The sequence below is a fragment of the Xenopus tropicalis genome, chromosome 9 (assembly GCF_000004195.4).
Source record: "Xenopus tropicalis strain Nigerian chromosome 9, UCB_Xtro_10.0, whole genome shotgun sequence".
NCBI lineage: Eukaryota > Metazoa > Chordata > Amphibia > Anura > Pipidae > Xenopus > Xenopus tropicalis.
The window spans coordinates 83,599,396-83,615,484 of NC_030685.2; the positions used below are offsets into that span (position 1 = coordinate 83,599,396).

The 16,089-nt window shown below is 44.3% G+C and overlaps 2 protein-coding genes across 6 annotated transcripts in view; one reads left to right on the plus strand and one right to left on the minus strand.

Annotated features, from left to right (window-relative positions):
• Positions 1–16,089, minus strand: part of speg (striated muscle enriched protein kinase) — a 169,542-nt gene that overhangs the window by 5,431 nt on the left and 148,022 nt on the right. For all 5 annotated transcript variants that reach the window (XM_031892844.1, XM_031892843.1, XM_031892845.1 and 2 more), the window contains 8 exons: positions 15,912–16,052; positions 8,311–8,427; positions 7,082–7,249; positions 5,770–5,892; positions 3,933–4,094; positions 1,936–3,130; positions 936–1,175; positions 113–336 (listed from right to left, as the gene is read on the minus strand). In XM_031892844.1, the coding sequence (XP_031748704.1) occupies positions 113–336; positions 936–1,175; positions 1,936–3,130; positions 3,933–4,094; positions 5,770–5,892; positions 7,082–7,249; positions 8,311–8,427; positions 15,912–16,052 (2,370 nt within the window). The remainder of the gene's footprint in view (positions 1–112; positions 337–935; positions 1,176–1,935; positions 3,131–3,932; positions 4,095–5,769; positions 5,893–7,081; positions 7,250–8,310; positions 8,428–15,911; positions 16,053–16,089) is intronic.
• tuba1cl.3 (tubulin alpha 1c like, gene 3) lies at positions 10,370–14,849 on the plus strand. The gene is given in 4 exon segments (NM_203798.1): positions 10,370–10,416; positions 13,162–13,384; positions 13,496–13,644; positions 13,750–14,849. Coding segments are annotated over 4 exon segments (1,356 nt in total). The 5' UTR covers positions 10,370–10,413; the 3' UTR covers positions 14,731–14,849.

A 16,089-nucleotide genomic window follows, 5' to 3' on the forward strand; every position in this document is an offset into this window, starting at 1 on the left:
TACAATAATCACAGCCCAATAACGCAAATAAGAATTAACTACACAGGAAACTAGGGAACTGTCAAGAACCTATAGGGAATCCACATGACACAAAGACACCAAGGCTACGCACACATATATTCCAGGGTCCCTATGCGTTTGCCGAGGGGTCGCAGGACCAGCGGTGTAAAGTTCTGGGCACTCCCCAAATCGATGATCTTGACAGTGTTCATGTAGGACACAATGACGTTCTCAGGTTTGATATCGAGGTGCAGGACCTTTTGTTCATGGAGGTACTCCAACCCCTGTAGGATCTGCAGGAGGTAATTGACCACGTCGTCTTCAGAATAACGGAACCTGCAGAAGCAAAATGCATAAACATAATAATTAATAAGGTAATTACAAGTAAAACCATTTTAAAGGAGAACTAAAGGTAAAAACTATGTAAGTTTTATCAGAAAGGTCTGCACTGAGTCTTCCTGCTCTCAGAAAAATCCTTCAGGGCACAGGCACGAGTCTGCTCAGTTTGCTCCTCTCTCCCTGTCCCCCTCCCTTCTCCTTCCCACTCCCATCAGAATTTGCTCCCCCTCCCATGAAAATTTGCTCCCCCTTCCAACTATGCTGTGTAATCTGAGCTACCAGTAGCTAGAGCTGTACCAGGGAAGCTACATAGACTAAGCTAAAATGGCAGCTGCTATCTTAAACAAACAGAGGGAGCTTCTAGGGCTGCTTACTCAGGTATGGTAAAGCTTTCTGCAGAATAAATATAGCGTTATAGCTTGTACTATTTTGGCGAAAACAGAAACATTTCCAGAACTCATGTGTATCTCTCGCAGGACCCTGGAGATGTAGGCCACTAGCAGAGCACTAAGAGCAGAACCAAAGAACCAAACCCCAGTCCGCAAATTTGCCTGATAAAACCTTGCACTATCATTGTACTAATACCCCCCACTCACCTCTCAACTAGGCAGTAAAGCAGTTCCCGTCCTGTGCAGTTTTCAGAAATCAACACAAGGTAGCGAGGGGTAATATAAGCTTCATGAAGACTCAAGATTCGTTGATGGTGGAGACCCTTGAGGATCTCATACTCCTGCAGCACGTTTTGCTTGTTTTCTGGTTCGTACTGGATTATCTTTGCCATGAAGTGCTTCCCAGTTGCATTCTCCTTACACTCTCGGATCACTCCAAACCGCCCCCTGTGGGCAGATGACACGTTATAAAGGGCAAAGCTTTTATCTGGAACATTCACTGCTTTGCATCCTGTATTGATGTTCTATATCAGGGATCCCCAACCTTTTATACTCGTGAGCCCCATTCAAATGGAAAAAGTGTTGGTGAGCAACACAAGCATGAAAATGGTTCCTGATGGTGCTAATAAGAGCAATAATTGGCTCTTGTGTAGACTGGCAGCCTACAGAAGCCTCTGTTTGGCATTATACTGGGTTTTTATGCAACCAAAACTTACCCCCAAGCCAAGTATTCAAAAATGAGGCCACTGGGAGCAACATCCAAGGGGTCGGTGAGCAACATGTTGCCCCTGAGCCACTGGTCGGGGATCAATGTTCTATATACTAGTTCATCAGACAATTTGGCATTTATGTGGCTTTTGACCATGTTGGTATGATGTTCTCCTATAACATCTCTGAATGGCTGGCAGGTTGGGTTTCTGGTGGCAACGAATGGTCCTAGGTCCAAATTCTACACAAGGGCCTTCAGGTATTCCTTTATTCCCATTGGTAGTTGCACATCATAAAATTCATTCATATTAGATTGTAAGCAATAGGGCCCTCTTTACCCTTTGTATTGGCTATTGTTTGTTCTTGTGTGTTTAATGTACCGTATATACACAATGCAGTGAAATATTTTAGATTTTTATAAATAATAAGTTAATAATAAGAATAAATTACTATTTTATATCTCTGGATTGACTGATAAATCTATTGCCCCAACACTCACCTTGCTTTCTCATCCAAGAAAGTGTAAGGTTTTTGGGGTACCCCTTGTCGGAGGGTGGTGCTTTCTCTCCCCGAGGGTGTGACTCTTCCTCCGGGTGTATAACGTGCATCCTTCCCGGGGGTGACACTTCTTACTATCACCCGTGTAGGGACAGTTTGGGAAGTGGGGGTAAATGGGGCGGTTGGGGAAGTGGGGCTAATGGGGGTAGGAGGGGTGGTGGGGGTAAGTGGGGTAGGTGGGGTGATGGGGGTAGGTGGGGTGATGGGGGTAAGTGGAGTAGGTGGAGTGGAGGACTCAACAGAGGGTGAAGGCACAGGCATTGATATAAAGGAAGTGACCATATAAGCTGGGGAGGTAGGTGTTAAGGGTTTGGTTACTGGGCTTGTAGGAGGAGAGGGAAAAGATATGGTTTTGGAAGTGGGACTGGAAGCAGGTAGGGTTGCTGATTTAAAGGGGGGAATGTGCAGCATAATTGGAACAGAGGGGGACTTGGCAGATAGTTTTGGAGCTGCTAACTGTGATGGCATCTGTGGTTCCGTAGGGACACTATATGGAAGACGTGATGGTTCGTTAGTTTTTGCAGTAGTTGGCACAAAAGGTGCTTTAACCTGGGCAACAGCCGGGGCAAGGGCAATTTTCTGGGTTTGCTCTGTTGGCACAGAAGGAGCTTTGGGTGATTGTACTTGTGACACTGGTAATGGTTTTGTTATTGGTTCTGGGGTAGGTTTCTGCATGGGGGTAGAGAAGGGGGCCCTTAAATGGGTCACCGAAGAACCTGGTGACATAGACACAGTCACCGTGGAGACATGAGAACATACGGCAGGAGGAGCCACAGAAGATGGAGCCCTGTTATTGGGCAGAGTTTGGGGAGTAATATCGGCACTGAGAGTGGTGGCAATGACAGGCTTGTGCATGGTTGGGGGAGTGGAGAGTATCCCTCGGTGTTTCCGTGGAGGAGTTGCAGGTGGAGGCCCTTTGGGGAGAGGCTGGGCTGGAGACACAGTTGCGGTTGTAGTGATAACTGTTGAGGAAACTGCAAGAGCAGATCCACAAGATGGAGGTAATTTGGGGGTAGAGACAACAGGGGGCGCAACAGCTGGGGTAGAAGGGGTCCGGAGAGTCATTGGAACAGTAGTGGACACTGCAGCTCCCACGGGCCGTGCCTTCTGGACAGAGGGTGTTCCTGGCTTACGATCTAGAGGAAATAGAAAAAAGAGCCTTTGATTACAAATCCTCTGACATCCCTAAAGCAAATGGATAAGAAGAGTCAACTATCAGTAGGATAAAATACCAAAAATCAGATTGTGGTGCTGTTCTACTGTGTATCTGTTGGATCAAATAGCTGTTAGTGGTCAGAAGTGGTACTGCAGTTAACACTCTATTGTCTTATTTGGCATATTAAAACCCACTGGGTTTCAGAACTGGCGGATGCAGAGGTTGCTGACCTAAAACTCTTACAATCCTGATGTACGGCTTGGCTATTCCTGTGCTTGATCATAGTAAATATTACCTTTTTATTTTAAAGGGGTTGTTCACCTTTAAATTAATGTAGAGAGTGCTATTCTGAGACAATTTGCAATTGGTCTTCATGTTTTATTGTTTGCAGGTTTTGAATTATTTAGCTTTTTGTTCAGCAATTCTCCTGTTTGGAATTTCAGCAGCTCTCTGGTTGCTAGGGTCCAATTTAACCCAGCAACCAGGCAGTGGTGAGAGAATTAGAATATAAATAGAAAAGGGCTAAATAGAAAGAAAAGTAACAATAACAATAAAATTGTAGACTTTTTGTTGGCTTCCGGGGTCAGTGACCCCCATTTTAAAACTGAAAAGAGCCAGAACAGGAAGGCAAATAATTCAAAAACTATAAAAAATGAAGACCAATTGAAGAGTTGCCATTCTTTAACATACTAAAATTAAACCTGATAGTGAACCACCCCTTTAACAATACGCTTCTTTCCAGATGAGCATATTGACAGCCCCACCTTTAATTCCCTTTTTACCTTCTGCATCTACGACAATTGTCTTGGACACATTGCTGTAGGGCCCCTTTCCTGCTTTGTTGGCACAAGCGACGCGGAACCTGACAGTGCCTTCCTGGAGCTCCGTCACATTGAAGTAACAGTCGGTGATTCCAGAACTTAGAACCTTCCATTCCCCATCACCTGAGACAAGAATGAGATGTTACAATGAGCTTCAGCCTTTCCCTTTTGAAATGTTCCCAGTGATGTTCAATGGGGATAAAGTCTGCCGAGTGTCGAGAGAAAGCCATTTAGGGGTACTGGGTGATAAGGGGATTGGTTGCCCGGGGTACATCTGGGCTAGTGTGCCTGACAGGTCTCCCAAAAATGCCTTCCCCGTGCCTTACCTTTGGGTTTCCACTTCTAATGTGTTTTGATCTCATTTAATCACATGAAAATGTGAAAAGGGCAATTTATTGATATAAAGCCATATTGCTGCTAGTAATGTGTTTAATTGGCAATGGGAAGGCATTTTTGGAAGATTTGTCATCCGCGGTAGCACAGATTTACCATGGCCGACAAATCTCCTCATCTACCCGTGCCATGATTTAGTGGCCTTAAGGTGGCCATACACATTAAGATTCGCTTGTTTGGTGAGGTCGCCAAGCGAGCAGATCTTCTCCCAATATCCCCACCTACGGGTGGGTGATATCAGGTGAATTTAGGCTAATTCTGTGGTTTAGCCCTGGGGCCAAATGATCGAATTAGAGTGCCGGTAATAGGCGCAGTCGGTTCGGGAACCGCATCAACGAGCCGATGTGGCCCCGATCCGGCTAAATTTTTTAACCTGCCCGATTTCAGGCCAGATGTTGGTCGAGCAGGTCCGTTGTTTTTTGTGCTCCTACACGGGCCGATTAGCTGCCGAATCAGTCTAAGGGACCCATATTGGCAGCTACAATCGGCCTATGTATGGCCACTATTAGTTATAAACACTGGGCAATTTTGCCCATGGGCAGTAACCCATAGCAACGAATCAATGACTGGCTTTTTTTTCAGCCACCTGCAGGTTAAAGAATGACAGCAAACATTTAATTGGTTGCCATGGGTTACTGCCCTGGTGCAAATTTGCCCAATGTTTATACATAAGCCCCAGTGCTAGTGCACTCCTTGCTCTTCCTTGTATTTGGGATCAATGTCCTTCTGTGTAACGTTACTAGAGGAAATAGCATGTTTGCCATTTGGTCATTTTCTAGGAGTGACCAAAACACTTGGAGCTATTCAGTAACATTCCAGTATTAGTAGTAATATTACCAACACAATTAGCACTGTTTCTAAGGAGCACACATGTTCCCATGTTAATTATTCATGCATCGTCACAGAAATGTGAGTTTAATTAAACTGTGTAGGAACAAGATGCTCAGATACATGTTAAAGTGCTTGAAGGAAAACTATACCCCTGAACAATGTAGGTCTCTATAATAATATATTGCATAAACGAGCTTATATATAAAACCCTGCTTCATCTAAATAAACCATTTTTATACTTATTTAGTAGTATGTGCCATTGGGTAATCCTAAATAGACTGAAGGGCCGCCCCCTGGGATCATAGGATTCACAGTGCACACAAACAAGCCAAGGCACACATACATGCTAGGCCCCATCAGCCAATGAATGAAGATGTTTAAATGCAAACATCTTATTGGTTGCAATGGGTTACTGCTCCAGGACAAACTTAGTGCCTTTTATTACATATGGGAAGTATTAATGATGGTATAAAGGCAGTTTTTGGTGATGGACTCTTGGATCCTAACGTAGATAATAGCAAATAAATCTTGATAGGTTACTATCACGCTCACTGGCGTCTCCACTCCCACTTACCATTAACCTGTTTCTCCAGGATGTAGGTGCAAGGGGAGTTGTGCTCGTGGGTCTTCCATAGAACCAGCACCGTGTTCTTATACTTCTGTGGGATCTCTGGGGTCCCCGGGGGATCAGGTATTCCTGCCATGAAGGGAGACAAACGGGTTGAACCAATAGTGTGGAAAAAGAAAGTACAGGTGCTTGGGGGTTTCCAGATAATATTTAAACAGTAATTAAACCCAAAAGGATTGTTTTGCCTCCAATAAGGATTAATTATATCTTAGTTGGGATCAAGTACAGGTACTGTTTTATTATTACAGAGAAAAGGGAATCATTTAACCATGAAATAAACCCAATAGGGCTGTTCTGCCCCAATAAGGGGTAATTATATCTTAGTTGGGATCAAGTACAGGTACTGTTTTATTATTACAGAGAAAAGGGAATCATTTAACCATTAAATAAACCCAATAGGACTGTTCTGCCCCAATAAGGGGTAATTATATCTTAGTTGGGATCAAGTACAGGTACTGTTTTATTATTACAGAGAAAAGGGAATCATTTAACCATTAAATAAACCCAATAGGGCTGTTCTGCCCCAATAAGGGGTAATTATATCTTAGTTGGGATCAAGTACAGGTACTGTTTTATTATTACAGAGAAAAGGGAATCATTTAACCATTAAATAAACCCAATAGGGCTGTTCTGCCCCAATAAGGGGTAATTATATCTTAGTTGGGATCAAGTACAGGTACTGTTTTATTATTACAGAGAAAAGGGAATCATTTAACCATTAAATAAACCCAATAGGGCTGTTCTGCCCCAATAAGGGGTAATTATATCTTAGTTGGGATCAAGTACAGGTACTGTTTTATTATTACAGAGAAAAGGGAATCATTTAACCATTAAATAAACCCAATAGGGCTGTTCTGCCCCCAATAAGGGGTAATTATATCTTAGTTGGGATCAAGTACAGGTACTGTTTTATTATTACAGAGAAAAGGGAATCATTTAACCATTAAATAAACCCAATAGGGCTGTTCTGCCCCCAATAAGGGGTAATTATATCTTAGTTGGGATCAAGTACAGGTACTGTTTTATTATTACAGAGAAAAAGGAATCATTTAACCAAGAAATAAACCTTTTGGGAGACCAAATTAGCATTCTCCCTTACCCTAACGACCCTCAGACTGGGCCCCTCCAAGAGTAGCCAGTCCCTGAGCTGCTGCCCTAGACTTTCTATGGAAACTGAGTGGGGATGGGAATGTAAAGGGACAGTAACCCAAGAATAATGCTGCAGGGTTTATAAATAAACAGATAAGACAATACGTACTTGCCACAGACACTGTGCAGGAGCTGGCCACTGAGCCCAGGGCATTGGCTGCTACGCATTCATACAGACCGGCTTCCCTCTGCCCGGCGGCGGGAATAATGAGCTGCTGTCTGCCATCGGGGCAGGATTTTATATGCACCTTTTCTCCTCTTTCCAAGGACATCTTATCTAATAACAGAGGCCACAGAGATATTAGCAATACAGAGATGGAAGTAAAGTATAAGAAATAATAAGAAATACACAAACACTCTGGGGGTAATGTAATCAAGGGGGAGTGGTTTGATACAGGTCTAGTAACCCATAACAAATAGCATTTACTAGTCAGCTGTTGGAAAGCAAACATCTTCCTGGTTGCTATGGGTTACTAGATCTGATGCAAGCATTTGCATGGAAGTAGGTGCCATTTCTGGTGCACAAATAAGCCCCCATCTGCACAGTGACATTTGTGCCAAAGTAAAGGCAGTGCCTCGGAGGTGGGAAATGGCAAAATTAGGCCCTTTTGTCCAAGAAAGTAAGAAAGGTAAAGAACTTTACTTTTTAAATTCTGAATGATAGCTGGCCTCCTGCTACAGACTCCATCTTAAAGGAAAACTATACCCCCCAAATAAATACCTAACCAACAGATAGTGTATGTCATATTAAGTGTCCTATTAGATGATCTTACCAAACTAGAATATATATATCAGTAAATATTGTTCTTTTACATCTTTTCCCTTGAGCCGCCATTTTGTGATGGCCTATATGTTCCTTCAGAGATCACCTGACAGGAAGTGATGCAGCTCTAACTGTAACAGGAAGTAGTGTGGGAGCACAAGGCAGAACTTTGCCCAGTAATTGGCTGATGGGGCCTAGCATGTATGTGTGCCTTGGCTTGTTTGTGTGCACTGTGACTCCTATGATCCCAGGGGGCGGCCCTTAGTACTTAGAATGACAATTTTCTACCCATTGGCACAAACTACTAAAAAAAGTATATTTTTATGAAAATGGTTTATTTAGATGAAGCATATGAGCTGCTTAATGCAATATATTGTTATAGAGGCCTACATTGTTGTGGTATAACTGGACACAGGGACAGGGCACTCATAAAAATGGTATATTTACACTATTTGTAAAATGCCCAGAGCATAGGGGGAGCAGCCATATAAATATTGCATGGCCAACTCCTCCTAATCTGTAATGGGGACAGGAAACCAATCCAGGCCTTAAATAATTCACTTTCTGCTCCTTACCTTTCTTCCACAGGATCTGGGGGGAAGGGCTGCCAGCAGGTAAGCAGGACAGAGTCACCGGCTCTCCCTCTAGCACCACGATGTCCTTCAGCTTGATATGGAAGACTGGGGGGAAGTCTGAAACAAGTCAAAGAGATCATTCCTAAGATGAGACATGTCTGAACCAGTTTTATTACATTTTCTGAAATAAATATCTACCAAATTAAGGTTGGATAACCTATTACTCTCCAAATGCAGGCCCTTGGCCAATGATTGGCTCACACCTGGGGCCCTGGCAAAGCCATTGGCTGCAATCTACCTGTAAAACCTTAGCTAATGGAGTCTTCTGCCAGAACCCAACTGGGCCTATACCGGGGCCAACAGCTTTCCAATTCATTCAAGAGGGGCTGAATTAGCAGCCAGTATGGGCACTTGTTCTCTTTTTTGTGCAAGCCTGTTAGTCTGTCCAACCATTAAGCACATATCTTACCCTAAGGTCATGATACACTGGGGGTTTATGATCGCTAAATTGCCTATACAACTGCTTTCTAACAGATGGTGCAAGAGTACAGTTCCTAGCATCTCTCAATAAATAATCAAGCCTCCAGGCATGCTGGGAGTTGCAGGTCCATGATAACTGGGACTGCAAAATAAAGAAACAGGGGCTCATACTTTGACCCCTATTGCTAAGTTAACCAATGGGCAAGCTGGGATACATACGAAGTGTATTACTTGGCCCACTGCATCTCTGTGCCCAGGGGGTATTATGATCCTTCCACAGAATTCCCTTCATATCTTGTTGGAACCTCACTACTAAGACTGATGCCAGATCTGTGCCCACTGCTACCTACACATGGAGATACCTGTAAGTACTTCTGTGCCCACTGCTACCTGTACGTGGAGATACCTGTAGGTACTTCTGTGCCCACTGCTACCTGTACGTGGAGATACCTGTAGGTACTTCTGTGCCCACTGCTACCTGTACATGGAGATACCTGTAGGTACTTCTGTGCCCACTGCTACCTGTACATGGAGATACCTGTAAGTACTTCTGTGCCCACTGCTACCTGTACGTGGAGATACCTGTAGGTACTTCTGTGCCCACTGCTACCTGTACGTGGAGATACCTGTAGGTACTTCTGTGCCCACTGCTACCTGTACATGGAGATACCTGTAAGTACTTCTGTGCCCACTGCTACCTGTACGTGGAGATACCTGTAGGTACTTCTGTGCCCACTGCTACCTGTACGTGGAGATACCTGTAGGTACTTCTGTGCCCACTGCTACCTGTACATGGAGATACCTGTAAGTACTTCTGTGCCCACTGCTACCTGTACATGGAGATACCTGTAGGTACTTCTGTGCCCACTGCTACCTGTACATGGAGATACCTGTAGGTACTTCTGTGCCCACTGCTACCTGTACATGGAGATACCTGTAGGTACTTCTGTGCCCACTGCTACCTGTACGTGGAGATACCTGTAGGTACTTCTGTGCCCACTGCTACCTGTACGTTTCTTCTCATATACAATTGAGTAATGGCCATGGTATAGGCATCCAAGGCAATGGGTGAGCAGGGGGACCCACTGACACCTGGGCCCACCGGGAGTTTTCCTGGTATTTTGGTGGGCCAGTCCGACACTGCAGTTGAACTACAAGTCTCAGCATCTCTCATGGACTGCAAGCTCTTAAATACAATACGTGATCTTGTTATAACATACAGTGAAACACTTACAGCTGTAACATTAAATACAAATTAATTCAGAGATTACAACTATCAGCTCCTGTTTTTCCGCTCATCTTCCCTCCCTCTACTATATCCCTCTGAATTCCCTGTCTTTCCCTCCAAGTTTGTCTCTATTTTCATTCTGCCCCGGGGGTCCCATTGTCCCTGGATACAATTGTGTTGTGCTGAGTGGATTGTGTTACACACAGGGAAGGGTTTGTGTTATGGAGACAGGGGGGGGGGGAGTGACAGTTGTACTGCCCCAGGCTCCCTCCTCCCTCCGGTTACTAAGGACTCTCTGACTCCTATAAAATGGGGTGCAGGGAGGGCAGGGGAGATCAGAACTCCAATATCCGAGCACATAACTTATCGGAACCAGGAGTCTATCAGCCAACAACATGGTGAGTGTGGGACTGGGGGGGGCTCTATATTAATTACTGTCTGTGCCATCTATTTTATGTTCTGCCAGGCTGTGCCATCTATGCTGTGTATACCTCCATATGTTATGTATCTATGCTGTGTGTATCTGCCATCTCTTCTGGGTTCTGCCAGTCTGTGCCATTTATGCTGTGTATACCGGCCATATATTCTGAGTGCTGCCAGTCTGTGCCATTTATGCTGTGTATGCCGGCCATATATTCTGAGTGCTGCCAGTCTGTGCCATTTATGCTGTGTATGCCGGCCATATATTCTGAGTGCTGCCAGTCTGTGCCATTTATGCTGTGTATGCCGGCCATATATTCTGAGTGCTGCCAGTCTGTGCCATTTATACTGTGTATGCCGGCCATATATTCTGAGTGCTGCCAGTCTGTGCCATTTATGCTGTGTTTGCCGGCCATATATTCTGAGTGCTGCCAGTCTGTGCCATTTATGCTGTGTTTGCCGGCCATATATTCTGAGTGCTGCCAGTCTGTGCCATTTATGCTGTGTATGCCGGCCATATATTCTGAGTGCTGCCAGTCTGTGCCATTTATGCTGTGTATGCCGGCCATATATTCTGAGTGCTGCCAGTCTGTGCCATTTATGCTGTGTATGCCGGCCATATATTCTGAGTGCTGCCAGTCTGTGCCATTTATGCTGTGTATGCCGGCCATATATTCTGAGTGCTGCCAGTCTGTGCCATTTATGCTGTGTATGCCGGCCATATATTCTGAGTGCTGCCAGTCTGTGCCATTTATGCTGTGTATGCCGGCCATATATTCTGAGTGCTGCCAGTCTGTGCCATTTATGCTGTGTATACCGGCCATATATTCTGAGTGCTGCCAGTCTGTGCCATTTATGCTGTGTTTGCCGGCCATATATTCTGAGTGCTGCCAGTCTGTGCCATTTATGCTGTGTATACCGGCCATATATTCTGAGTGCTGCCAGTCTGTGCCATTTATGCTGTGTTTGCCGGCCATATATTCTGAGTGCTGCCAGTCTGTGCCATTTATGCTGTGTATACCGGCCATATATTCTGAGTGCTGCCAGTCTGTGCCATTTATACTGTGTATGCCGGCCATATATTCTGAGTGCTGCCAGTCTGTGCCATTTATACTGTGTATGCCGGCCATATATGCAAATCTTTTCCCTATATACTATGGTGGTCCCACTGTCCCAGGACCCCCCATAACTGGGGAACAGGGGTGAGTGTCCCTAAATGCACCCTCTGCCCCTGTTGTGCAGCTCTAACACTGAGCACAATGTGCCTTGGATGAAAGCCTGAATAATGAGATGCTCTGCTGCATTTTCTAACATTAGCATGCGTGTTTGGTTCCGTTTGTTTAGGGAAACTCACTCTGGAGCAGTAACCCATGGCAACCAATTAAAATTTGGCATTGTATACTCATCACAGCTAATTATTGATTGGTTGCAATAAGTTATTACGCAGGAGCGATTCACAGATTTACTGTATATAAGCAACTTCCAGGTAGTGGTGCAATTATATGTTATAATATAGTTATACAGGTATGGATCTGTTATCCGGAATGCTCGGGACCAGGGGATATTTCTGTAATTTGGGTCTCTATACCTTATGTCTGTTAAAAATAATGTAAACATTAAATAAACCCAACAGGATGGTTTTGCCTTCAGTAAGGATTAATTATATCTTAGTTGGGATCAAGTACAGGTACTGTTTTATTATTACAGAGAAAAGGGAATCATTTAACCATGAAATAAACCCAATAGGGCTGTTCTGCCCCCAATAAGGGGTAATTATATCTTAGTTGGGATCAAGTACAGGTACTGTTTTATTATTACAGAGAAAAGGGAATCATTTAACCATGAAATAAACCCAATAGGGCTGTTCTGCCCCCAATAAGGGGTAATTATATCTTAGTTGGGATCAAGTACAGGTACTGTTTTATTATTACAGAGAAAAGGGAATCATTTAACCATGAAATAAACCCAATAGGGCTGTTCTGCCCCCAATAAGGGGTAATTATATCTTAGTTGGGATCAAGTACAGGTACTGTTTTATTATTACAGAGAAAAGGGAATCATTTAACCATGAAATAAACCCAATAGGGCTGTTCTGCCCCCAATAAGGGGTAATTATATCTTAGTTGGGATCAAGTACAGGTACTGTTTTATTATTACAGAGAAAAGGGAATCATTTAACCATTAAATAAACCCAATAGGGCTGTTCTGCCCCAATAAGGGGTAATTATATCTTAGTTGGGATCAAGTACAGGTACTGTTTTATTATTACAGAGAAAAGGGAATCATTTAACCATGAAATAAACCCAATAGGGCTGTTCTGCCCCCAATAAGGGGTAATTATATCTTAGTTGGGATCAAGTACAGGTACTGTTTTATTATTACAGAGAAAAGGGAATCATTTAACCATGAAATAAACCCAATAGGGCTGTTCTGCCCCCAATAAGGGGTAATTATATCTTAGTTGGGATCAAGTACAGGTACTGTTTTATTATTACAGAGAAAAGGGAATCATTTAACCATTAAATAAACCCAATAGGGCTGTTCTGCCCCAATAAGGGGTAATTATATCTTAGTTGGGATCAAGTACAGGTACTGTTTTATTATTACAGAGAAAAGGGAATCATTTAACCATTAAATAAACCCAGAAACCCCCATTATAAATCCATGGAATTTTTTTGTTGCACGACTCCTGATATTTGTCTCCCTGTGTTTCCCCACCACAGAGGGAGTGCATCTCAGTCCATGTGGGGCAGGCAGGAGTGCAGATTGGCAATGCATGCTGGGAGCTGTACTGCCTGGAACATGGGATCCAACCGGACGGCCAGATGCCCAGCGACAAAACCATTGGGGGAGGGGACGATTCCTTCAACACCTTCTTCAGTGAGACCGGAGCCGGGAAGCACGTCCCCCGCGCTGTGTTTGTGGACCTGGAGCCCACTGTGATTGGTGAGTGTGTGGATCACCTTGGGCTGTGATTGGTGGGCAAGTGGTCCCAGTACTATACTGTCACCTTGTTTTTTGTCATTCTAAATATTATCTGCCCCATTTGCCCTACAGATGAGGTTCGGACCGGTACCTACCGGCAGCTTTTCCACCCTGAGCAACTCATCACAGGCAAGGAAGATGCCGCCAATAACTACGCCCGCGGCCATTACACCATCGGCAAGGAGATCATTGACCTGGTGCTGGACAGGATCCGCAAGCTGGTAAGTTTAGTGGCGTCTGACTGGGATCCAACAGCTTCATGTTCTTCCAAATGATTTTAAGTTTTATATTTTAGTCTAAAACTGTTTTTTTTTTTAAATTTCAAGGCGGATCAGTGCACAGGACTCCAGGGCTTCCTCATCTTCCACAGCTTCGGGGGGGGCACTGGCTCTGGATTCACCTCCCTGCTGATGGAACGTCTCTCTGTTGACTATGGCAAGAAGTCCAAGCTGGAATTCTCCATCTATCCAGCTCCTCAAATCTCCACGGCTGTGGTGGAACCCTACAACTCCATCCTCACCACCCACACAACACTGGAGCACTCAGACTGTGCCTTCATGGTGGATAATGAAGCCATTTATGACATCTGCAGAAGGAACCTGGACATTGAACGCCCAACCTACACCAACCTGAACCGTCTGATTGGCCAGATTGTGTCCTCTATCACAGCCTCCCTCAGATTTGATGGAGCACTGAATGTGGACCTGACAGAATTCCAAACCAACTTGGTACCCTACCCCCGTATCCATTTCCCTCTGGCCACCTATGCCCCTGTTATCTCTGCAGAGAAAGCTTACCATGAGCAGCTCTCTGTATCCGAGATCACCAATGCTTGCTTTGAGCCAGCCAATCAGATGGTGAAATGTGACCCCCGTCATGGTAAATACATGGCTTGTTGCCTGCTGTACCGCGGTGATGTGGTGCCCAAAGATGTCAATGCTGCTATTGCCACAGTGAAAACCAAGCGCACCATCCAGTTTGTGGACTGGTGCCCAACTGGTTTCAAGGTTGGTATCAACTACCAGCCCCCAACTGTGGTTCCGGGTGGGGATCTGGCCAAGGTACAGCGAGCTGTGTGCATGTTGAGCAACACCACCGCCATTGCTGAGGCCTGGGCTCGCCTGGATCACAAGTTTGACCTTATGTATGCCAAGCGTGCCTTTGTGCACTGGTATGTAGGGGAGGGAATGGAGGAAGGGGAGTTCTCTGAGGCCCGCGAGGATATGGCCGCCCTGGAGAAGGATTATGAGGAGGTCGGAACTGACAGCGTGGAGGGAGAGGGAGAAGAAGAGGGAGAAGAATACTAAAACTATGCCTAAAGTAATTCACACATTACTATGTCAGCTTAACATTGCATATATACATATAAGTAAATTATTCATGATAAAACCTTTTAAAAAAATAAAAGTCCCAGAACTGGTAACATATCTTGGTGTCGGTGATTTCTGATTTCTACCATGGGCACCATTCTTTAATTGCTCTTAACTGGTTTCAGCGTGACCAATGCCCTCCGGCTGTGTATCTGTCTAGGAAACTCCACTATGGACCTTTAGTATCAGTTACATATATTTTACTGCTGTTCAGAACTGGCTGCCCCATACATTTGTGCTATTTTCTATTCAGATTAAAAGCTAATGATCCAGGGGTCAGTGTTAATGTGACTCTTCACTTCTTCTGTTTGTGCCATTTGAGCTATTTGTACCTGAATAAACCTACTACATACAGAAAATAATTAACCATATATTGTATTTTATTAAAGGGGAACTCTAGCTAACACAGAAACCCCTAATATACCTATCCCTGTAATCTGTTCCTTCAAAAAGTATGAATAAATCCCATTTTTATATGCTGAAATCCAGCTGCAAAACAGTTCTACTCTTTCTGCATCATTTGAAATCCTGGCAGGGGAGGAGGGACTAAAACACTGATGTTGCAAATTGCAGGAACTACATAACCCACAATCCATTGCCCTGGGATTTTCCTTTCCTTATTGACATCTCAAATTAGCCAGCCAGATCAGCAAGGGGACAGGGGGTGGGGTTAAGGGAACTGTTCCAAACTACATTAAAAATCATGAAAAGTCTGCATATTCTTCAAATTATGTATATTGCAAAGTAGTGTTTGGTTGGAGTTCCCCTTTAATAACCCCCCGACATTGCCATAATATGCAACATTCATACATGGCAGAGGGTACACAAATATCCTGTCCTGGGAAGACTCTCAGAAGGAGCTCACCTGGCTCCCTATACAAAGTAAACCCAACTAACACTGGAGGAAAGTCTGCAAGTAGAATTATGGTTCTTCATTGAATGAGGCTGTATCTATGCTAGTAAAGCAGAGGTTCTGGAACTATAGCCGATAATAAAGACATAAATGAGTAATCTGAATGTCTCCTCCCATAATCCCTTGAGTGGGCTCCCACCCATCCCTCATGGGGTGGGTGGGAGCCACCCACCCCATGAGTAATGGCTCCCTTTACAAAGCCTACCTGACTCATTACGAATGTATTGTCTGCCAACAATACTGCCATCTTCATGCATCAGACTGGCTGGAATACTTGGCTGCGATGTCATCTTCTCCTTTTTGCTACGTGACAGGCCCCAACGATCCCACCTTGAGCGCCTATCATCTGTAAAGGAAGAGGGTAATGTTAGCTACTATAAAGT